Source organism: Suricata suricatta, chromosome 3, assembly GCF_006229205.1.
Source record: "Suricata suricatta isolate VVHF042 chromosome 3, meerkat_22Aug2017_6uvM2_HiC, whole genome shotgun sequence".
Lineage (NCBI taxonomy): Eukaryota > Metazoa > Chordata > Mammalia > Carnivora > Herpestidae > Suricata > Suricata suricatta.
Window position 1 is genome coordinate 139,183,762 of NC_043702.1, and position 24,719 is coordinate 139,208,480.

The window sequence follows — 24,719 nt, forward strand, 5'->3', positions numbered from 1 at the left end:
TTATGACTATGAGAAAAACAGGCTCAGAGTGAAAGGCCTGTGAGAAGACTTGCTGAGGAGCTCAAAGGTGCCCGGCCCTGGGCGGTGGACGCAACGTCACACCTGGGGATTCTTTTGCAGCTGCACCTGTTCCCTGGGCATGGAAGATAAGGGCTGAGGGCTGAGCGCCTGACGGGACCCGAGGCCACATCCTGAGCCCAACCCCGCCACAGCCTGCCCTGGCAAGAGCCAAAGTGGGCAAGAGCCACAGTGGCCACAGGGTTCATGTAGGATTGCCGACTTCCCTTTCTGGTTCTTCCGTTCCTGGGTGTGAATTACAACATTGTCCCTCCCCCGCCACCTCTTTTGTGTGTCGTAAGAAAAAAGGACCCCATGGGGTCAGCGGAGCAGCAGTTTCTGGGCCTTTCTTCCTGCCTCAGGTGCCCTCATTCCAGCCTCTTCCTGTCTGTGGAGGCCCATCACTGCCCAAGGAGCCGGCACACCTCTAACTCCTCCTGTGTTCTAATTTCCTTTTTCATGCGAGCAGCCTCAGTAAGTGAGACTTTGACCAAGAGCTCCTAATGAAGGCAGCCACCAACAATCGCATAAAACGAACCATTTAGTGGTGACCTCCTTTTGACCCCAGGCACCACTCCTAATTTAGTCACTATAGGCAGAATTGAGCCAGTTTGGGATTCAACAGAATCCAAAACCATGAAAATAGACAGCCCCCTTCCCACTCGCCCTCTGTAGCTGGTGTCTGCCTGGCTGTGACGCTCTGCTCACCTCACCCTGCCCGGGACACCCTCTCCATGCCACCCTCCTGAGCCTCCCGTCTTTTCCCCGCTGCTTTCTCAGATCTCAGTGTCTCTCCTCCCCACATGGTCTGTCCACTGCACAAAGAAATCTCCAGGGAGAGGGCCTGACCTCCTCCTGCACAGCACCCCCTCCCCCCACCCCCTCCCTCCTGCTGACCTCCACCCCAGTGATCATTCTCCAGGCCCAGCACATCCAGGAACCTAAGTGTCTGCCTCAACTCTTCCCTCCCATTTATTTTTTTAAAAAAATTCTTAGTATTTATTTTTGAGAGAGAGAGAGACAGAGCAGGAGCAGGGAAGGGGCAGAGAGAGAGGGAGACACAGAATCGGAAGCAGGCTCCAGGCTCTGAGCTGTCAGCACAGAGCCCAACGCGGGGCTCAAACCCACAAACTGCGAGATCATGACCTGAGCCGAAGTCTGACGCTTAACCACCTGAGCCATCCAGGCGCCCCTCTTCCCTCCCATTTATTGTTCACATTCCAGTCACCGTGTCCCAGTCATTCTACCCTCTAAATGTGACGGGATGGTGCCCTTTCCTCTCTGTTGCTATTGTCTTGGTTTAGAGTCCTTCGAATGCCCTGGGCCCCACAGTAACCTCTTGTCTGGATGTTCTGCCTCCGGGCTTAAAAATCTTTCTCCAACTCTGAGGTGATCTATGTCCATGCACATCTGTAGACGCTCCCCATCCTTCTGCTGAGCACCCTCCAGTGGCTTCCCGTCACCGTCAGGATGCAGCACCACCTCCCAAGATTCAAGAACTTTTAAGGCCTGATTGAGCCTCTTGCTACATTGACATCATTACACTCACCCAGGGCTGCCCCTCTGTTCTCCATGCCTAGAACACTGACGCCCACCCAGGCCTCGGCTCCTTGGCTAACTCCTACTTGACCTTCAAACCCCAACTCAAGGGTAAATCAGGCCCTGAGGCATGTTCAGGGACATGTCTGTCCCCAGAAAGCAAAAGTTTTGCCGTTACTTTTTCAGTCATGGGGTCAAAGTTTCTATATTCTGACACTGGTACCTAAGCATCCCAAGGGTCTCTCACCATCCCCTCCTTCTCTGCTACCTCCACCCCCCAAAATAGAGCATGCTGGCCCATGTACGTGAGGGGCCAGGCGTCCCTGTTAGCCTTCAGTGCCTTCTAGAGGGAAGGATGGTGACAGGATGGCAGCAAAGGCCAGGGCTGAGTGGGGTGCAGACTCTGGTCTTAGTGGTTCTGGTCCCTGAATGTCCCTCAGAAACCCCCGGGGGACTTCCTGGGTCACATACACCTGGTCACAGAACACCAGAGACCCCGATGCAGGATGTCTGAGGTGTGGCCTTGGCATTTTTGTTTTGAAAAATCAAGCCCCATGAGGGTTTCTGATCAACACTCAAGTTGAGAACCAGAGGATATGGCGATCAGATAAGAGGCATCACAAATACCTCCTCGCTATTCACACATAGTGAAGGCGTCAATATTTTGACTCATTTATCTTCTTACATATTTAAGTCAGAGCCCATGTGAGGCCGGTGATCTTAACCATCGCTCTGCCCTGTGTTCTCAGGGAGAAAAGGCTGGTGGTGCTGCCCCGCAGGCCTCCTGGCCCCACTGGAACCTTCCCTGAGAGACTGTCACTGACCGCCGGCTTGCCACTGGGGTGGTTTCAGACTGGCCGAGTGCTTTTCTGGCCTCCCCAAAGCCTGGGCTCAGTTCTAATCGGAGCTCCCACAGAGCTGTGCTTCAAAAGCGGATGTCATCTGTGTTGTGCTTGTGAGCAAAGCGAGGCTGGAAGTCGCTCTTCTCTAGCAGCTATTCTGGACTGTAATCCGGACTGTAATCTGTGGGGTGCAGCCTGGGAGAATGCCCTTCTAACAGGCTCCCGGAGGCTACCGTGGTCGCTGGCCACAGACCGCGCTCCGGGGCTATACCACTTCCCAGCAACACTGCTCTAGCTCTGAACAGGTCGGTACTTGCAAAGAGGAGGCTGCATAGCCACAGTGCCCAACCGTCCCAGTTTTCCTGGGACCCAGGGGTTTCCCAGGACGTGAGACTCTTGTGCTGACACGTGGGACAGACGCAGGCAAGCCAGGATACCCACAGCCCGTGTGCCAGGGCCGTTCGCTTTGGTGAGGCCTTGAGGCTCAAGAATGCTTACAAAGTAGGGCGCCTGGGTGGCTTGGTTAAGTGTCAGACTTTGGCTCACGTTATGACCTTGAAGTCTGTGAGTTCGAGCCCCGAGCCGGCTCTGCACTGACAGCTTAGAGCCTGGGGCCTGCTTCAGATTCTGTGTCTTCCTCTCTCTGCTCCTCCCCTACTTTCTCTCTCAAAAATAAATAAACATTAAAAAGCTAAAAAAAAAAAGTAATGAACAAGATGTTACACATTGATTTCAGTGCAGAAAAAACACTGGTAAGGCACTGAGGGAACATAGATTAAACACATGGTCGCCATGAGCGGGAAAGGCTGAGCTCTGAGTCAGAGAGGGAAGGGACAGGGATGAGAGGGTGGTCTGAGGCCGGGGTGCAGGGAGGGGCTCCTGTCCCTGCACCGGCTTCGGTTGGCACTGATTTCACATGATGTCAATTCATCTCCGTCCATCTCAGACCATCAAAAATCACGTTCAGGTGTGAGCTGGTGTATTTGTATGAAATGCCTGTGTCTAATTCTTACAGGCACTCCCCCTCGCACCAATGTCAGGTGACGTGGCCCTGCACATAAGTTGTCCTGGATTCCCAGCCCAGGGGCTTCTGGAGAATGTCACAGGGGTCTATTGGCTACAGCCATTCCTGGCTGATTTGGTCCTGTCTCCACCTTGCCATGTGCCCTGTGGTATGGGCAGGAAGGGGGGGGTCACTGTCTACCTGTCCATGCTTATCCCCTTCTCCTCACAGGGACAGTTGAGGCGCGAGGGTCCTGAAGGCTCTCTGGAGACCTAGGACCTCGCCAATATTTAACAGAGGCTGGGAAGGCTTTGGGGCTGTTCCACAAAATCCCTTACTACAAAGAGTGCAGACAGAATTTTTGAGAAGGCAGTCATACTCTGGCCTATGAATTTTGATTCCTAGAACTCAGAGTATGTGGGTTTTACCCTTTAGGCTGGAGTACAGAAAGGCGTCTTTATTACCAAATATGTAAAATTAATGCAGCTTTATTTTCTTTTAATGTTTATTTATTTTGAGAGAGAGAGAGAGAGAGAGAGAGAAGGAGAGAGAGTGGGGGAAGGGCAGAGAAAGAGAGAGAGAGAGAGAGAGAGAGAGAGAGAGAGAGAGAGAGAGAGAGAGAGAGAATCCCAAGCAAGCTCCACAATGTCAGCACAGAGCCTGATACGGGGCTTGAACTCACGAACCCTGAGATTGTGACCTGAGCCGAAATTAAGAGTTGGACCTTTAACCAACTGAGCTTTCCAGGTGCCCCAATGTAGCTTTATTTCTTAAGCAGAGCTTAGAACATGAACTTTGGAGTTGGGCAGAACCGAGGGCAAGGCCAGCTCTGGCATTCTCTAGTGGTCTGACGTTGGCAAATTACTTAACCTCGAGAGCCTTGGTTCCCTCTAAGAGCGGAGACGTCTCTCTAAGTGGAGATCATCATAGTGCCTGGTCTTCAGGGTCGTGGGCCTTGTGGGGCGTCTAGAAGAGCAGTTACATTCCGGTCCCTGTGTCATGGGCACATTTGCACCGGCTGCTGGAGAAAGGGGCCTGCAGGACCCCTGCTGGCTCTCAGTTAAGGAGACATTGATATGAGCACATTATTGGTGATTGAAAGCATCAAGACGCTGCCAAATGAGATGAGCTAGAAATCCACGTTTGGTTAAAGAGAACAATTCTCAGTTCACAGACCTTAGCGATCAGATTATTTTTATTTTTATTTTTTATTTACTTTTGAGAGACAGAGAGAGACAGTGCGAGCAGGGGAGGGTCAGAGAGAGAGGGAGACACAGAATCTGAAGACAGGCTCCAGGCTCTGAGCTAGCTGTCAGCACAGAGCCCGACGCAAGGCTCAAACCCACGAACTGTGAGATCATGACCTGAGCCGAAGCCGGATGCTTAACCGACTGAGCCAGCCAGGCACCCCAACTTTTTATTTTTAAATAAATGTTTTATTTTTGAAGAATTTTTAATTTATAGAAATTGAATTCCCGTGTACCCTACACCTGGTTTCCCCCACTGTTAACCTCTTACACTAGGGCGGTTTGTCTGTCACAACGAATGGATGAATTTTGTTACATTATTAACTGCAGTCCATACTTAATACTGATTCCTGTAGGGTTTTTCCCCCACATTAATGTTCTTTTTCTGTTTCAGGATCTTATCTGGTATGACACATGACATTTAGTTGTCATTGTCATGGCTTCATAGGGTCCTCTAACCTGGCAGTTTCTTAGATATGCCTTGTTTTTGATGACCTTGACCAGACACTTTTTTTCACAAAAGAAGAAACAGGCCTAGGAGGTTGCAGAGCCACCGAGGGGGATTCTAGAACCCTCTTTTCCATAATCTTCTTGCTCCGATGATGTGCAGCAACCCCGTCCCTTGCCGTTAGCACAGAGGTAAATTCCGCTAAGCGCTGAAACGGTCCAGGTTCTTCAGTAACGTGTCGCTGTGGCGGGTCACTGGGTCTCACTCCACCCCTGGGATTCTGCAGACGTCCTAGGTTCCCTGGCGTATTCTGGAAGCTGCCCTTTCCCCACTGGCTACATGCCCCTGTCAACCTCCAGCGCAGGACAGGGCCCCCCAGGCACACGGCCAGACCCCACATATCATGGATGGCTGGGGGCTGGGAGCAGAGAGGACATTGCAGAAGAGGGGGGCTGCCTTCAGCTGGGGGCCCTGGGCGATCAGGCGATGCTGAATTGTCTGGTCCCTGCCCCGGCCTCACGGGCCTGGGGCGGCCTTTCTCATCTCTCACAGAGAGTCCCGTGCTGGCTCCCTGCTGGGACAGGGTTTGCTGCGGTCCAGTTGTTCAGGTTTCATCTGGCTTCCCTTTTTCTGCGGTGAGGCTGTGAGGAGGCCACAGCTTCTGCATCTGTAGAACGGCCCTCGTGCCCAGCTGCACCCTGGCCTCTGTGTGCACAAACACACGCACACAAATGCGTGCGGGTGTTGTGTGGCCATCCAGCGTGGCAGCACACCCCCTGAGCTCGGCTCATGCTGACCCTGACCTGGTCCCTCTGGAGGCCCTTGTTCAGACCAGACTCCACCCAGGAATCATACTGAGTGGTTGGGGGAGGCCTGTGGGGCTCGATTAGTGAGCCAGTCCTCCAAGAATCTGTAGGGTGAGTGGATGCATTTCTGCTTTCTCTTCTGTGGATGAGAACTGGCGTGGTGGTCTGGGGTCTGAGGCTTAATCACTCTGAGCCTCGGTTTCCTTTCCTAAAAAATGGGAATAAACCAACATTTCAGTTATGAGGTGAAGAATGAAGAGTGAGTAGCCCAGTGCGTGGGTTGGATGAGTGGCCTTTATCATCCCTGGCTCCACAGGCCACATCATCGGTCATGCCAGGTGTAACTGTGGCCTCAGTTTACCAGATACTCCAGGACCACCCTTCATGGCTGCCCAGGGTGGAGGGTAGTATGATGGTGGCAACGTGATGATGCGCCAACCTGGCACAGGCCGAAGAGTCATACGCTGATGGGCACCAAAACGTCCCCAGATGAGGCCTTCTCTCTGTGGCCACAATACTGCTCCAGAAAAACAAAGTGTAAGGATTACCTTTCAAATTAAACCATGTCTTAAGAACACTCTAGAAGCCTGGCACTTAAAATAATCAGTAGCAAGTACTTTTACCCAGTGGTGAGTGCTTTGTGTCACAAATAATCCTCTTCCGTAAATTACTTGTGTGGTAAATTCGGACTTCATGTGTTGGGTTCTCTAAAAGCAGGGATTTAATGAAGAACATCGTGCTTTGGGTTCAGAGCGTGATTTGGGAGAAAGATGTGTATGTCATTTCTCATAATGTCCAACAAAGGAAGAACTCTGGAAGAATATACAGGAGTCTGAAGTTCACTAGAGGCCAGGCAACAGATCTCCCTGGAGGATGGGGAGGCTCCAGATGTTTCCTGAAAAGTAAGTGAGGAAGAGTGAGGTCTCTGCAACATGTCTCAGACTGAAGGGAGGCCAGTTCTGGAAACGTGAGGCCTGTCAGGGAGGGAATTAGCTCTGAAGGGCCATGGACTAGGGCCTCTCCTCTCCTCAGCTCCCCTCAGCTGCCTCTCTGCACTAGACTGTAAGGGGGAAAGAAAAGAAACAAGAAAGAGAGAAGGTAAGCACAGTGAAAGAAGGGGGGCAGGCACCTGGGAGCCGTTTGCATCTGCTCATCATTGGGGAAGTGGGTTTAAAACCACCTTGGAAAGGCACAGAGCCGTTTAGGATCACAACTCTCATGAAGAGAGGACATTGGAGTTCAGTTAAGTTCTTTATGTCCTCCCCTGAAATTGCTTCCCTACCATGGGGGCAAATGAAAGTACAAGGCTCTACTAAAACCTATAAGGACTGCAAATTGTGGCCGGGGGAAGTCGGGCTTGGGATCGGAAAGAAACAGGAACTGAGCCTTGGCGTGCAGCCTGCAGATGTGGAGGAAGTTGTCAAGAAGGGTGTGCGGACTCTTGTGATTGGCCAAGGGATGAGTGAGGCCTTGAAGGTGCCCGCATCAACTGTGGAGTACCTCGTGAAATAGGAATTGATGTGCGGGTCCTCCAGACAGAGCAGGCAATGAAGGAGTATATGGGTGGGAGGAATCAGGGTGGGAGGGGTCTTCCATTCCACCTGCTGATGGAGCCTTAAGGAGGATAAATCACTAAGCCACAAAAACAAAAACAAAAACAAAACCCACCCCAGCTGCACCTCGCCCTTGCTTCCCTTCTCTTGAATGCCCTTGAATGCTACCTTGAGAACCCTCCCAGGACAGGATGCTACCCGGGGTGGGCAAAGCAGAAGCCAGGGGAAGGAGCCAGGCCATCTGGGGCAGCGTTTGCTGTCTGAAATGCTGTCCAAGGCAGGAGGTTGTATTAATGTCTGTCATGGAGCCTTGGCAGTCGGCAGAAAGGCTGATGCTGTGTTTCCCTCCAAGGCTTCACGCAGCAAGAGAATTATACTATAAACCTAACAGCTATCATGGTGGGCAGCTACAGCAGGTCAGACACTACAACCATGATTTCATCCAACCTTCAGTGAAAGCCCGCAAGGGAAGCATTAATGTCCCCCTTTCTGCAGGGGAGATATTTGGGGCTTGGGAGCCATGGGTAACTGTCCATGGTCTTGTCCAACGTGTGTGCGTGGGGCCATGCGCCAGCCTCAGGTCCTGGTGATTCAGGAGCAGACCGGCAAGGGCCCTGCTTTTCCCTCACAGACTCTCGCCATGCCACACTGTTGTGGTGCGTGAGCTCTCTGCGGCCCAGCGCTCCCGCTGGGCCTATCATCCAGTAGGTGTTGCTGGTAAAAGTAAAGAATGAAGAGGAGGGATGCTGAGGAAACTAATGCAGATACAGCTACTTAATAAACACTGTCACCTGGGGTCAAACCAAGAGTTGAACAGGCCAGTGTTCTGGCTCTGACAGCAGTACCAGTGAGTTTTCCGGAAACAGAGATAGAAGCTGGAAAGGTTATTTAAGGTCATTAAGGTCACTCTCCATTTATAGGGCTCAGAGAGATGGAGCAGATCCCTAGGTCACACAGCTCAGCAAAACAGAATAGGGCTGCTAGACATCAAAACCTACTGCGTTTGTACTTTCACTCTGCTGCCCCCTAAGGGGAAACTTGGGAATGTTCTCCAGAAGCTACGCTGGTCCCTTAGAAACACAATACGACTTCAGCATCTGTGGTAAGTTTTAACATTCTTCTTTTTTTATTTAAAAAAAATTTTTTAATGTTTTTAATTTATTTTTGAGAGACAGAGACAGTGCGAGCAGGGGAGGGTCAGAGAGAGAGGGAGACACAGAAGCCGAAACAGGCTTCAGGATCTGAGCTAGCTGTCAGCACAGAGACTGATGCGGGGCTCGAACCCACGAACCGTGAGATCATGACCTGAGTCGAAGCTAGATGCCCAACCGACTGAGTCACTCAGGTGCCCCTTAACATTCTTCTTTACCAATTTATATTCTCAGTATTCTTAGAGACAACAAATATCCTGGGTTGACAGCTATCATGAAAAATCATGTAAAATTTGTGAATGTCCCTCTGTCTGAAAGTGTATCCTTATATTGAACACAAGTCAGCCTTGGATATACTGTCTCTCTTTAGAATGTGGTAGAGGGGATGCCTGGGGGGCTCAGTCGGTTAAGTGTCCGGCTTCGGCTCAGGTCACGGTTCGTGGGTTCGAGCCCCACATTGGGCTCTGTGCTGAGCGCTAGCTCAGAGCCTGGAACCTGCTTCAGATTCTGTGTCTCCCTCTGTCTATGGCTCTCCCCTGCTCACACTCTCTCTCTCTGGCTCTCAAAAAATAAATAATAAACAAACAAAATAAAATAAAATGTGGTAGAGATCAGAATTCAACACTATTTGGTTTCAAAGATAAATTTCTTTCATCATAGTCTTCCATCAGCCGCCTCACATCAAATCCAAGGCTCTTAGGACCAGTCTCCGTAGCATCTCACTCTCTCTTAGAACATGGTCATCTACTCAGCACATACTGTGCACATTTGTTAAGAAACATATTTTAGCTTCTATTATAAACAAAGAATCTCTCCCTTCTTTTTCTTTCTAGAAATCATTATTGAGCACTTTAAAGAACCTCCATAATCCCTAGCTTTGAATCGCTTCTAGGAATTGTGGAAATGAAACACACAAAACATTTTGTCTGAGATTTGAAATGTTCAATATGTAAATCTCAGAGTTTCCTGTAAGGACAGGCCTCTGCAGGTGGACTGGCGTGGAGGTATTAACTACTCAATTTATTATGCAGTGATTTATAGCCCTCTAGTGGGTCTATAATATAAAAATTAAAGGGAAGCTGAGGGCTTTGAGGTATGGCTTTGTTCTTTTGTTTGTTCCTCAGTTCATTCATTCATTCAGGCACTCATTCATTCATTCGTTCAGGGTACAAATGCCAACTGAGTGTCTACTTATGTTCTGGGCACGTTTTAGAGATACCACAGTGAACCAAATAAACAACAACAAAATCATATGCCTTCGTCACTTAAGACAAAGAAGACAGTGAGTAGAACAAATTTGGGGCAAAGATCAGGAGCTTGATTTTGAACACGTTAAGTTGGAGATACCCATTATTCTTCCAACTAGATTCTTTTCGACATTTGTTGGTGCCTTTAGGAACATTGTAGAGCACTGGTGAGGAGAAAACACAGACATAAGGCAGATAATCTCTTTATTTGGGATTCACCATGTTTGAATTAAAACAATATAAAAAAGTCTGTGAGGACAGTGAATTAAACCCTGGGTATGAGAGAGAAGTTCAAGCCTTGGCCCCATTCTCATGGAACTGCTCAGCTCTTAGTTCTCTGTTTAACTGTAATCTCAGTTTCTGTCTCAATTCTTTGTTTTCTTCATTCTGACCACAGATTCTAATGGTTGAATTTCTCAGTATATGATGTCCACAGTGTATCTCCCTCCTTCACCTCCAGGACTTCAGTCCTACCCACTGGGCTATCTTCAGCACCTAGCAGCCTCTCAATTAATATTTGCTGAAGGATGCGTTTTGTTGTAATAGGTCAGATTAGATAGATATACGTGAGAAGCTAGTGATATAGGCTAGTATATGGCATATTCTAAATGAGTAAAAAGCATAGTTAATTCCTCTTTTAGGAGACCATAGTGGGTTGGAGGCAGTCAGGGCAATTTTCAGGGAAGAAACTGGAAGTGGGCTCTTTATAAATTGGTGGAAAATGAAGGAAGGAGAGAGGAAGTGATGGGGGAAGGGATGTGTCTTGTGAAGGCTCCTGAATGACCTCCATATGCTCCTCTGCCTCCACTGTCTCTGCTCTAGTGTCTAGCAGGCACTGCCGGAGTGTCCTGCCCCTAACTCGATTACCTGGGTGATATCCAGGGGAGGAGTAGTGCTGCAGAGACGTGTCCACACCCGAGTTCCACCTGTTCACCCTCCCCTGTCTCTTCTTTAATGAACACTTAGCATATCGATGCCCATCATTATGCCTGGTACACATTAAGTGCTCAACAAATATAAATATTTGTTGAATGAACATATGTGTCTAGAAGTCCCTCTCCATAGTCCTGGAATGGACTTTCCCCAATATTCTCTGCCATAGGCCTGGAGCATTTGAAACATGAGTGTTTCAGGGCTCACTCCAAATCCTTGCATGACTATTAATAAGCTATTTTCTCATACTTTCACTTAACAAAGATTTATTGCATGTCTCCAGGATTTATGTTGGCTACAAGGAGCTTAGAGCTGAGCTACCCTGAGACCCATGTAAACAAATAATGAGGTAAATGTTGATTTATGTACAAAGTGGTCTGTGAACATGGTAGATGGAGAAATTGCTTGTTTTAGCACGCTGGGAGAGGCTTCCTAGAAAATAGGGAAGAAAGTTGGCATTGAATATTGAGAGACAAGTTGTGGCTTCTGGACAGACAAAGGGGGTGGCAGAGTGGTTAAGGGAGTAGGTTGGACGGTATTCTAGGCAAATGGCATAACAGGTACAAAGGTGATGGTGGTGGTGGTGGTTGAGAAAGTATGTCAGGTTTAGGGAATTGGGGAAAAGCATGAGAGCAGAATTGTGGCCAGAGAGAAGGTGCAGGACGGATTTGGGGCAGGCCAGCCAAAGAGCCCCACAGATGTCGATCTTTAAGAGGTACTAATTTAAAAATTCAATGCCAATTAACCCAGACACTTGTAACTCCTTACGTAACCTCTGAAACTTAAATTGGCCTTATTCCCTTGAGGTAAGACAGTGTTCTTGAATGTTACTTTAAAAATTCTTCTGGCTGGCAATTCCAATTGTGCTATATTCAGTGCATGTAATAAATTCCTTATTTTTAACAAAGAGGTTTGTAATTCTTATTAATAGAAAAGCAAGTTCCTTTCAGTTCCATGCTGAACAGATATTTAAAGAACGCTGACCTATTTAGGCACCGCCAAATTATTAGCCTTCTGGTAATGGGCCCCATCCAGGGCTAGTCCCCTCTCCCAGGTAAAAATGGGACTATTCCATCAGACTGGGTGAGCTGAGTGTCCAGAAGAGGCTGTGTCTAACGAAGTATTGTCAATTAATTATGTCTTTGGTACCCCAGCATGTCTAATAAAAAAAACTTTTTTTCATAGGAGTCTTTTTAAAAATTACTTTTTATTTTTGAAAGAGTGTGTGCGCATGAGGGAGGGGAATCATAGAATCCAAAGCAGGCTCCAGGCTGTCAGAAGAAAGCCTGACGCTGGGGTTTTAACCCACAAACCCTGAGATCAAGACCTGAGCCAAAGTCAGATGCTTAACCCACTGAGCCACCCATGGGCCCCTTTAGTAGGAGTCTTAAAGGTAACTCAACTAGCTCTGCCTTAGAGCCACCATATTCTCCTGGGTATAGCCTATGATGGTTACACCCTAAAGTCACGTGTAAGCTTTAAAGCATTTCTGTAAGTATCCACTATTTTAAAATGGATTCTTCTCTTCCCGACTGTTAGACCTAAAAGAGATAAACCTTTCTGTACTTCCCTTTCCTCCTGGGACAGAACACGAATTCCTGCATTATAGGTTTGTGTTGAGGAATAAACGAGACGACACACGTAAAGTGGCTGGCACAGTGCCCAGCCATAGTCGGCCCTCGTTCGCGCGCATAAAAGTGCTTCTGTACTTTTCATCTCCGGTCTTAGCTCCCACGAAGTCTTCAGTGTGACCCCGACTAGGCTCAGGGTTCAGAAAACTAAGAGAAGGGCAGGTGCACAGAAGAGTGGGTAGTATGAGGGGTCGGAGTGCAACGATCAGAAGGCAGCTGGTGGCAGCAGAGTGCAAGGAAGTCCAAGAAGAGGTCTCTGGACTTCGATTACTTGGGCGAGCTCCGCCGGAAAGACGGAGCTGGGGAGACCTCCCCACCCCCGCCCCCCCCCCCCCCCCCCCCCCCCCCCCCCCCCCCCCCCCCCCCGCACCCTCTTTCCACACCCTGCCTCCGGTTTAGCTTCGCCTCTTTCTCCCTAAAATGGGGATAGCGGACGCCGACAGCCGTTGCCTTGCGAAAAGCTTTTCCCAAGATGCCTAGGTTGTTGTGTTCTTTTAGCCAATCAGGCGAAGCGAGCTCGCCGTGGGCCAATCGGCTGCCTGGTCAGGGCCCGCGTCGGTTAAACCAGGCTGGAGGCTGGAGTGGCTAGATAGGTTGTGTGGCTTGGTCGGGTCTCCGAGTCGGCGGAGAGACCTGCGGGAGAGGTCCCGCCGGGCCGGCCAGGCCATGCCGACGCGGGCGGAAGACTACGAGGTGCTGAGCACCATTGGCACGGGCTCCTACGGCCGCTGCCAGAAGATCCGGAGGAAGAGCGATGGCAAGGTGAGCGCGGGCAGCCTCCCTGTCTCCGCCCCTGCTGCGGTTGCACCCGCCTGCGGCGAGAGCCGTTGGCCCCGGGGTGGCGGATGAGTCAGAGGCCTGGGGCTGTGGGTCTCCAAGGCGGAATGCCTGGGAGAGCCCTTCTCTTCCAGGTCTGTTGTCTGTCCTGGGTCGCTCAAGGGCTGGGAGACTGCGTGTTTTGAGATGTATCAATGTATCTATCTCTGTTTTTTTCTTCCTCCTCTCTTTCCTCCCTTTTCCTGCTTTGACTTGCTAACCCCCCCTCCCCCGCGCCTTTAGTGACAGGTGGCTGGCTGAGTCTCGAGCTCTGTTCGGAGAAGAGTAGCCCTCTCTGACATGGTAAAAAGGCAGGACCCCCAGAACCTGGAGATTTTGTCTTGCAGTCAGAACTCACTTAAAATACCCATTATTTGGATTATTTGATTTTTATTTTCCAGTGTGTGTAAGTAGATCTTATACAGGAAGAAACAGTGGAGAGCCAACTGCCCGGCTGCTGATGGAGGGATCTTTACTAAGGTCTCTCACCCTGGAAAAGTTTGACTGTTGGACAGTTGGAATGATCAGGGACTTTGACTGCCTCTGCCCCAGCTTTGACCCAATACCTTTTGCCACCGTGGCACAAAACAACTGAGGGTAGGGCGTTGGAGGAGGCTTAATGTGACTCTTCCTCTTTCCCATTGCATCATTTACCCCTTGAAAACTAGGGAAAGATTATGGAAATAAACTCAGGGGTTCTTAAGTTCATTGAACTAAATAAGATGGTAATGACCACTGTGATCTATTTAGCAGAGAATAACTTTTAAAAGTTTTGTTTTGGAACTTTTATTCTTTGTCTTTGATATGTAATGAGTTTGTACCTTGGAAATTCTTAATTCAGATATTAGTTTGGAAAGAACTTGACTATGGCTCCATGACAGAAGCCGAGAAACAGATGCTTGTTTCCGAAGTGAATTTACTCCGTGAACTGAAACATCCAAACATCGTCCGTTACTATGATCGAATTATTGACCGAACCAACACAACACTGTACATTGTAATGGAATATTGCGAAGGAGGGGACCTGGCTAGTGTAATTACAAAGGGAACCAAGGAAAGGTAAATTCATCTTTTAAACGTAAGCTGAAAATGGCCAACTTTCACTTCTGTGAGGCATCCTAGTTTAGGATTGGGGAAGTCGTCGTCAGTAACGTGGAAGACTGTTCTTGTATTTGTCCCATGAGTCCACAGCCCCTTAGAAAAATCCCTGCTGAGTCAACACCCATACCTCATCTTGAAAATAACAATTTATTCCCCTATTTTTACACTTTGAAAACTAGATACTTCACATTGTCCCATCTTTTTAATGTTGTTATCCCGAAGTTATATGCTGAATAACTGCTTTGGTTTCAGGCAATACTTAGATGAAGAATTTGTTCTTCGAGTGATGGCTCAGTTGACTCTGGCCCTAAAGGAATGTCACAGACGGAGCGATGGTGGCCATACCGTGCTGCATCGGGATCTGAAACCAGCCAATGTTTTCCTGGATGGCAAGCGAAACGTTAAGCTTGGCGACTTTGGGCTAGCTAGAATATTAAACCACGATACGAGTTTTGCAAAAACATTTGTTGGTACACCCTATTACATGTCTCCTGTAAGTATTTCAGAACCTAGAAACTTTTTAAACATCCTAATGCTAAGCATTCAGTGGAGGGAAATTGACGTTTCTGTTTATTTGTTTGCTTAGTAATATACAAAAGTCAAGAATTACTACAGTGCATTTAAAATTTGTATTTTTTCCAAATGGACCACCAGACAAACTCCTCTGTATCAGCAATTAAAGTGAAGCTTTTATTGAATGGCTACCATGTGCCAAGTTCTGGGATTACAAAGATAAAATAGGTTTTGTCTCTGTTCTTAAGAGCAACGTTCTCCAAAGTGCCATGGGCCCTATATTACCACCTGGGACTCATTTAGAGTGTTTGTTCAAGATGCAGAGCCCTGGGCCCCACACCCAGATCCCAAGGACTCTGAATCTCTGGGTCTCTGGACCAGTTCTTGAACTTTGAACTTTGTGCTTTTTTTTTTTTTCCCTTCCACTTTTTATTTTGAATACTACCTTTCAATAGACTGTCTAGATGATTCTTGTGCGTGGAGATTCAGGGCTTCCTTCAGATAATGCGTTTTTGCAATGGTAGCCCCTCCTACTTGTTCTTTTTCCTACCCTGGGGCTGCAGTGGCCCCACTTTACTTCTCCCGTTCTCTCTGTTGCTGGATATTTTGTTTCCAGAATTTGTTACGTTCTTAGGAGCACTGCTCTGCACACCTTTGAATGCATTATTCTTTCTTCCTTTTTGGAAGGAAGCTCTCAGAAGGGTATGAACTAGGTCAAAAGGTATGAACTGTTTATGACTCTAGATATTCCCTGATGTCCGTTAAAAGCTTGAGGCAGTAAGTGCTGTCACTAACGGGTTGTTTTTGACTAAGATTAGACATTACTAGAAGAGCGTCATTTTCACCCTGGATCAGATTCCCAAGAGAAAGCCGTTAACATAAAGGAAAATTACCCAGAAGTGGTTCTTGAAAAATTTGAAACCTGTGTAATTCTTTTGTTCCTTTCCCCTCCTGCCCTTGTAATTAGATTGGTCAGCCTTCCCTAAGGCATTGATTGTCAGGAAGTGGTATCAGGCCCACCTGTTGGAGTTTAGAACACCAAAGAAGTTTCCTGAAGGTTTTGGTACTACCTCTGTGCCCAATGTTGAGAATAAGAACTGTGGTAGACTACTACTGTAAGTGTGAAAGAAAGGAAAATAATTAAAATAGGAAATGAGAATATCAGTTAATACAGTGATTTATATTGTGGACTAAGAGAAAAACCTATAAGTGGATAATTAGCCAATATGTCTATATCCATTTAAATGTGCTCCAGATATAGGTGTCGGTTATTTTGAAAATTTCTCTGGTTCTTGGTTTTGTTTTGTTTTGCTCTGGTTTGTTCAAAATGGAGTTTCTACATCATGAATGCCTTGAGGGTAGAGGTCTCATATTCACCTTTGAATTATCGGCACCTGATCTTTTGTAACACGGTAACATTTGTGAATGAAAAATAAGTGAATGAATTATTTGTGACAAAGTATGTCAGGATAAGATCATTGCCTTTTTTCCATTATAAATTTGAAGATAACATATAAAGTCCCACCTTTGTCACTGTGATATGAGAACTGACATATGCTATATGTTACGGATCTAACATTTGTAACACAAAATGTTTTCCTTTTTTCTTCTCCGGATCAATATTACCGAATGCTAAGATTCCATTTTTGTTTCAGGTTATTTCGTAAGTTTTAAGACAAAACAAACTCTTAACCCCTCCTATGCTTTTACCTTTTTCTCGCCCTTTAGGAGCAGGTGAATTGCACGTCCTACAACGAGAAATCAGATATCTGGTCGCTGGGTTGTTTGCTGTATGAATTGTGTGCGTTAATGTAAGTCTGAGGAAAACAGCCTTCTGGGGTGACGTGTGCCCTCCCAGAGGTTCATCCCCTTTCACGGGGTCCAGCTTTTTGAGCATCCATGCATATTCGAGCCTGAAAGAATCATACGTTGGGTTAAAAGGAAGATAGACGGACAGGTTGAAAAATTATTTGCAAATTAATAATATAAGCCCTGAGGCCGGGTCACAGTTTTAACCTGGTAAGATGCCTCCCTTGCCAGACTGATGCTTAGTTCACGGGGAGAGCACACAGGCCAGGCTTGTGGAAGAAATGAAGCAAACATCCGGGGGAGAGGTCTGGGGATCTGGAGAACTAGAAAGAGCTCCCATTCTTTGCCTTTTTTTTTTTTTTTTTTTTTTTTGCTTCTAAACTATTCTGTAGAGCAGTGGGTCTCAGCCAGGGAGTGGGGAACAATTTTGCCTCCCAGGGGACATGTGACAACGTCTGAAGACATTTTGGGGTGTCACAGCTTGGGAGAGCTCCGGCATCTTGTGAACAGAGGCCAGCGATGCCACAAAACATACCACATGCACAGGACAACCTCCCTGACAAACATGACCCTGAGTGTCAGCAATGCCAAGGTTGGGCACCTTAGCTGGGGAAGACGATCCCAGGAGAAACATGAACACAAACTGGAGCTGAAACTGTGCTTTTGATTTGGCTCCTATTATATATTTTCATTTCTACACTAAAAAATTTTTTTCTCCAGGCCTCCCTTTACAGCTTTCAACCAGAAAGAACTAGCTGGGAAGATTAGAGAAGGCAAATTCAGGCGAATTCCATATCGTTACTCTGATGAATTGAATGACATTATTACAAAGATGTTAAATTTAAAGGTAAAGAGTGTAAGATTACATACATTGTCTCCTTCTGTCTCTCAGTTTCTCTCTTGAAGGAGTGTGACTGAAGAAGTGTTAGCTGCCGTTCCTCAGCTAAATCTACTCTGTTAATGGAAGCGAAAACATGGAAATTTGGCAAATTGTGCATCCTTGTTGGCCTGCCTTCTGTGCGTTCTTCGTGCCCCCTCCCTCTGTCTGCCACGCTAACAGATGGTTGCTAGCAAAGCAGGATTGCAGAAAAGCTCCAAATCCTCAGTTCCCTTGCCTACTCAGAGCGGCAGGTGGTAAAGGACAGGGCCACAAATAAGACTTCATTACCCAGCCTCTCCAGCCGAGAGATGAGAGACCAGATTAGAGTGGGGGAGGGGCAATAAATAAAGAGATTATGTGGAAAAAACCTGGTCCTGGGATGGGGATGAAGATGTCCTAGGGTCAGGTTGATGTAAGGGCAGGAGTTAAATGCTGTGGAATTACAGAGAAGGGTAATGGTGAAATAATAGGGCTGAAGGTTGGTAAGAGAGGGTCTTGCTTAAAGCTAGTTTTGAAATCCAAGGGCAGTGCTTGTCCTAAAGCAGACCTGGCAGTGCCACCAAGCACCAGCTCAGGGATGGACCGGTTAAGGGGAAACAAAGGTTGGTTAACACCTGCATTACCTTGTGGACCCAGAACTTCATGGGTTAAAGCCATGTGTGAACTTAACCTTTCTAGGCATTTAAGATCCATCCATAAAGTCCTTTCTTCTATCTTGGAAATGTGTGCTGTCTTTAAGGCACCTGCTTTTTTCGGGTGAGTATTCTGTTCTGAAATCTGACTGCAACACCGAACGTTGTTCCTCCCAGGATTACCATCGGCCTTCTGTTGAGGAAATTCTTGAGAATCCTTTGATAGCAGACCTAGTTGCAGAAGAGCAAAGAAGAAATCTTGAGAAAAGAGGGCGGCGAGTGGAACCGGAGAAGTTACAGGATTCCAGCCCCGTCTTGGGAGAGCTGAAACTGAAGGAAATGCAGTTACAGGAGCGAGAGCGAGCCCTCAAGGCACGAGAAGAACGGCTGGAGCGTAAGTCTGAATGGGGGCAGAGCAAGAGAGCGCCACAGAGGGCTCTTCTGTTGTGTGTGGAGTCTCTCTGAGCAGAGTATTTGATACGTGGGTGTCCTATTAGAACATTCTCCTAAGTACTTGAGGCCTCAAAATATGTATCGTAAAATAGTAAATGAAGTTCACTGGCAATTCCGAGTTGAGCCTCTCTCTCTTAGAGGCTGTGGAGCTACGTTTTCTTTCTCTTCCTTATGTATTTATTCCACTGGAAAAGAGGGTTTTAGTGTTTGCTGCCCTCTGTGATGAAAACCATCCCTTCTCCCGGGATACGGCTGGCCACGCCCAGCGTAAAACCCTACTGCGTGGGGGACTGGACGAGGTCGGGCAGTGCAGTGAAGCGTGTGGGAGAAGACGTTCTAGGTTGTAAGTAGTCTGAGTATTAACCGACTAGGTACTCCTCAGTTTTTGATGTTGAAAATCTGTCTGTTCCGCTAAAAAGTAAGAGCTGCTACTCAGGATGTGGATTAAGCAAGGCGGCAACAGCGGTGAGGCTCTTCATGTTCACGTTCAGGGACAAGAGATGGAGTCCTGACCAGCTCCTGCCACCCTCGTGGCTCGCTTGGTTTTGCTTCTGCGGCTTTATGCACAATGCAGGCGATAGATGCCTTTCTATTTAAATGAACGTACAAAGCATCCCGTGCGCGCACTCATGGTTTTACTTCCTGATGACAATCGTGTAGTGCTGTGAGATGTGCTTTCTGTAGGAGTGTAACCGACACTTACCCAGAAACCTTCTTTTGATGCTTCTTCAAAAGAATTTATAAAACAAACAAAAACTTTTACTAAAACCTTTCCCAATGGTTTGTAGTTTCATATAGCCACTGAAATTTGAACTTTCTGAATTCTGGGCCCTGGATTAAAAAAAATAGCCTTTGTTACTGATCTAAAGAAGTAGCTCCTGAGTTGTGGTATTTTTCTGCTTCCATTTGGGTGCTGTCATTGACCCAGAAAAAGGAGGGTTTGTTCTGTGAGGCTAGGTAATGCCGGAAAGCAGACTATTGCCTGTTTTCAGTGCAGAACAGAGATGGCTTTCGTTGTGTATTTTCCCAAATGAGCTCCTCCCAGACAACATGACCAAAGGGGGATGCTGACCTTGTATTTGTGCCTAAACCAGTCCTTAGGAGAAAGCCTAAGATGACACACAACACACTAAGATGCTGAACCAAAACCTAGCGCACTAGGTTGGCCGGGACCCCTTCGCAGGGCCAGGCCGGCGTGCTAGTCTTTGTGATGGGGAGAAGCGGTAGGATTACCGAATGTGAATGCTCCTAAACCCATGGCCACTCGTTGATATCTTCCTATTCCCTTGCCTTTCTAAAGAGAAGGAGCGTGAGCTCTGTGTCCGGGAGAGACTGGCAGAGGACAAGCTGGCGAGGGCAGAAAATCTGTTGAAGAATTACAGCGTGATGAAGGAGCGGAAGTTCCTGTGTCTGGCGGTGGATCCAGGTATGAGAATTCGCCCCGCAAACAGAAGCTGCCACCACAGATGAAGCAATGGCACCTGTCTCGCTGCCATGGGGCTTTGGTGGCCCTTTCAATTTATGCAGTCTCATATTTTAAGATGGAGTTTATTGAATATATGCATTGCAATAGAAATAATTCTGTTACAGCAATGATTTACTTAATGGGTTCATAGACTTGAGGCAATGAATCATCATGATTTCATCTTCAATTTTATTTACCTCATGAAACTACATGTTTCGTTTTTGGTACTTGTTTTTTAAAGCTAGGACACTTAAAAAACTGTTGTGCATTTCAGATTGTTCTCTGGGTATATTATCAAAATTACTATACAGTTCTCTTCCCTTACCAGCAAAAATCCCGGCATTTTACTCTAGCCACACGGGCAGGTAATGTGTGCCGCATCCTTTACAGAAAGTATGGCTTAGGGGCGCCTGGGTGGCTCAGTTGGTTAAGTGTTGACTCTCATGGTTCAGGGGTTCAAGCCCCATGTTGGCCTCTGTGCTGACAACGTGGAACCTGCTTGGGAGCTTGGGATTCTCTCTCTCTCTGTCCCCCGTTCATGCTATCCTTTTCCGCTCTCTCAAAATAAGTAAACTTTAAAAAAAGGAATAGCTTATAAGGTGTGATAAACCAACTGTAGAATAGGCCATCACTTTTGGGTCCTTGCTAAGATTCCCTGCAAATTGAAACATGTATTTGGGGGCGCCTGGGTGGCTCAGTTGGTTAAGTGTCCAGTTCTTGATTTTGGCTCAGGTCATGGTCTCACAGCTTATGAGACCGAGCCCTGTGTTGGGCTCTGCACTGACAATGCGGAGCCTTCTTGGGATTCTCTCCCTCTGCCCCTCCCCCGCTTGCTCTCTCTCTCAAAATATAAATACGTGAACATTAAAAGTAATTGAAACACGTACTTGTCAAAATTCAGTTGGTGGATCTCTACGTGCGCTCTTTGCGTTTCCCTGGTTATTTAGAGCAGACAGTTTGTAGGCAGGCAGCCTTCCCAGGGCTCTGCCATCGCGGGCCTGTCCCGTCGCTGTGCTCCAGTGAGAAGTGCTGGTGGGTGGACCAGTGAGCTCCCTCTCATGGGCCTTCTCCATTTCACAGAAACCCTACATCTAATTTCACCTGCTCTTGAAGATTATGGAAAATGCAAAGCGTTTTCTCTAAATTTCTGTGTGACATAAATTATTTTTTAAAGTGTTTTTGTTGGGTTTATAAACTGAGTATCCAAATTTTCCAGTGAAACTCAGGCAGAGTTCTTATGGCTCCCCCCTGCCATGTCGGACAGACAGTGTTTGTGAAGGCTGTCATTTCCTTCTGGAATAAATTGAGAGAGAATCTGGTCACTTCAGTGAGCATGACAGCATTTTGTAAATGACACAGACAAAAACACCCTGCTCAAGTTAGTTTGATGGTTATAATAACATTATAGTGGTAAGTGAGGGAAGTAAATGAAACAAGAATTACATAGGGGCGCCTGAGTGGCTCAGTCGGTTAAGTGTCTGACTTTGGCTCAGGTTATGATCTCACAGTTTGTGGGTTTGAGCCCCGCGTCGGGCTCTGACAGCTAGCCCAGAGCCTGGAGCCTGCTTTCGATTCTGTGTCTCCTTCTCTTTCTGACCTTCCCCGCTCATGCTCTGTCTCACTGTCTCTTAAAAAGTAAATGTTAAAAAAAAAAAAAGAAACAAGAATTACATAAAATTATGTAAAACTTGGACTTTATCTCTTTTGAAATAACTTCTTTTACTCAATATTGCTACCAACCATTTCAATATTTTTATATTTATTCCAGTTTTTTTGTTTATACTCCTCCAAAAGACAAATTAGGCCGAAATTATAATCAGTGTGGTAGAGTGAGGAGAGATTTTTAACCGGCTGAGTTCCGTGCGTCAGACCTGTTGTCCAGGGTTAACGAAGGCCCCGCTGGCCGTGCTCCCCCAGGGAAGGACTTGATTTACATCTTGCCCCGAGACCCTGTGGACGAAGGCTGCCAAGAGCTGGAGCAGGATGACGTGGTTCAGTGCGGGGTGTCTAAACATCCGGGGGTCCCCTCGGTGCTCACTGGGGCAGATGCTTCGGTTACGGGGAGCTTTAGAAGTCAAGACCCCCCAGGACCAGGAGATCAGATCCTTTGTGGGCCTGAGCACTGAAAGCACCGAGCATGCCAGAGTCGTAAACTGCACAGCAGGTGGAGCCCGTGCCTGAGGCGGGAAGTATCCTGTCCCCCACCTTGGGCTGGAAACTTCACAGAGGAAAGTGTGATGTGCAGCATCTCTTTAAAAGCCCTTAGTCTATTTAATGAAATGCTAACTCATTTTCTTCTACTTCGTGAAATACTAATTCTTTCCCTAAACACTTCCTTCTTATAGAGCTATCCCACCAGTAGGATTCACAGCTTACGTGGTTGGCTTATGAACACATAGGTATTGGTGACAATACGGTGGATATCTTTGCAACGGTGGAGTTAAGTCTAAAAGCATTAGGTTTGTTTTGCAGCAGGAACACTGTATGAAAGGCAGCATTCCTCTGTGCACCCGGCTCCTCTTCCGGGGCCTTCCGTTTGTTTGGCCCAGCGTGTCCCCCTCCTGAGAGCCACATGGCTTCTTCCTCAGGTCTCCACGCAAAAGTCCCCTTATGATGCAGCTTTGATTCCTACAAGTGAACGCCCAGCACTTCGGTCTCCCTTCTGCAGTGCTGCTCTTCCCCACGTGTCACCGCAGACACTCTCCACACGCGCTTGTTGACTTGTGTGCGGTCCACCTCCCCCTCCTTGCGTGGGGCCTTTGTCCCGTCCACAGTGTCCTGTGCAGTGAGCTCAGTAAATGTTTGAACATATTTCCTTCAAATGAACACAAAGGAAAAAATAAAAAGTTTCTGGAGTTCAAAACTGCAAGACACCAACCCCCACATAGTTCAGTCAGTAGCCCATAGTGTAGCCACTTCCAGCAAAGTTTTCGTCATGTAAAAACTACAATTCACATATTTCATTACACCATCAACTTGAATGACCTCTTCCATGCTGACTTTGCTTGGGTCCTTTTTGAAACCAGTCTCTGACCAGTTAAGCTGGTTTGAAGCGAGTGTTCTTAAATATTTAACCCAAACTACTGGTGCTGTCTGCAAGAAAGAGCTGCTGCTTCTTACTCTTCTGGCAGTTATGTGTTCTAGGTAGAATGGAAATAAATTGTTTTTCAAGAATAGAAATAAATCACATTGATTTCCAAAAGTTTTATATTGTGGCCCATAATCCTCAATGCATTTTAACCTTGAGAGAAGAGTTGAAGTCTCTCATCTCCCACCCAGAGAAAATAACACAGGTCCCCAGATTTCAGATGTGAGCTGAAATAATAAATGTCTTTTGGGGCACTTGGGTGGCTCAGTTGGTTAAGCAGCCAACTCTTGATTTTGGCTCAGGTCACAATCGCACAGTTCCTGAGTTCGAGCCCCATGTCAAGCTGTGTGCTGACCATGTGGAGCCTGCTTGGGATTCTCTCTCTCTCTCTCTCGCTCTCTCTCTCTCTCTCTCTTTGCCCTTACCCCCTCATGCTGGTGCGTTTCCTCTCTCTCTCTCTCTCTCAAAAATAAAACATCTAAAAAGGAAAAAAAAAGAATAAATGTGTTTGAGAAGTCTGCCAAGTGGGAGGAGCTGAACTTACTCTTTTTCTGTTTTCTTTCTAAAGAACTTTTTGATCTTCCATCGATTGTTAAGAAGAAAGTTCATTTCAGTGAGGAAAGTAAAGAGAATGTCACGACGAGTGAGAATTCTGAGAGTCTGCTCACCTCGAAGTCCAAGTGCAAAGACCTGAAGAAAAGGCTCCAAGCTGCCCAGCTCCGCCTTCAAGCCTTGTCAGATATTGAAAAAAACTACCAGCTGAAAAGCAGGCAGATTCTGGGCATGCGCTAGCCCGGCAGAGAGCCCCAGAGCTGGCGCCAGTGTTGAGCGCCGCCGCCCCGTGGGAGCCTGGTGCTCACCGCCGTGGCTCACGCCCTTGGTCCCGCGAGCCGCGCCATTTTGTACAGTGAGCCAGACGTTTTGGAATCACTTCGGTGATTCTACAACAATTGTACAAAATGCCCACACCTTTCATTTTTCTTTCTTTCTTTCAAAGAACATTTAAAGAAAGAATGACATTTTTGTTGGTTGGGGTTTTGTTGCTGTGTGAGATTACTACTGGAAGGTGAAGACTAGGGGAAAATAATGTTAGGGGAAAAGTGCTTAGTCAGGAGTGGTGTTGGACGACTGGGTGATGTGCTAACGATGGTTGTGCCAAAATTCCAGGTTCTGTGTGTTCCTCAGCTTAGAAAACGTAAGTGGACAGATTGGGCGCCAGTGGTTAGCCCTCTCCCTTGTAAGTGTCCCATTGGTCTGCAGTGCGAATCTGTCCCCTTTCGTGAAATTCATCACCATGATGTTCGTCGTCTTCCTTTTTATCCTGTTTAAGGGTCTATGGACTGGATATCGCTTATGCATCTGCTTCTCGCTAAATAAAATAATTTTTAGTTTTCCTATATTTGTGTTTCTTGCATTTGTTGATCTCTTAGCTGAGGGAGTCTGTTTACGATCCTTGGGCACTGGCAGAAGTCCAGCGAGCCGGTCTCACGCTCCCTGGATTTTAC

General features: G+C 47.2%; 1 protein-coding gene and 1 pseudogene across 1 annotated transcript; both read left to right on the plus strand.

Moving 5' to 3' along the window:
• Window positions 1-7,173: 7,173 nt before the first annotated feature.
• Window positions 7,174-7,550, plus strand: LOC115286707 (annotated as a pseudogene).
• A 5,467-nt stretch (window positions 7,551-13,017) lies between these two features.
• Window positions 13,018-24,613, plus strand: NEK2 (NIMA related kinase 2). The gene is made up of 8 exons (XM_029933110.1): window positions 13,018-13,219; window positions 14,115-14,332; window positions 14,627-14,867; window positions 16,616-16,698; window positions 17,417-17,543; window positions 18,386-18,602; window positions 19,962-20,087; window positions 23,783-24,613. Exons 1-8 carry the CDS (start codon window positions 13,124-13,126, stop codon window positions 24,004-24,006), a joined length of 1,332 nt encoding a protein of 443 aa, XP_029788970.1. The 5' UTR covers window positions 13,018-13,123; the 3' UTR covers window positions 24,007-24,613.
• The last annotated feature ends 106 nt before the right edge of the window (window positions 24,614-24,719 follow it).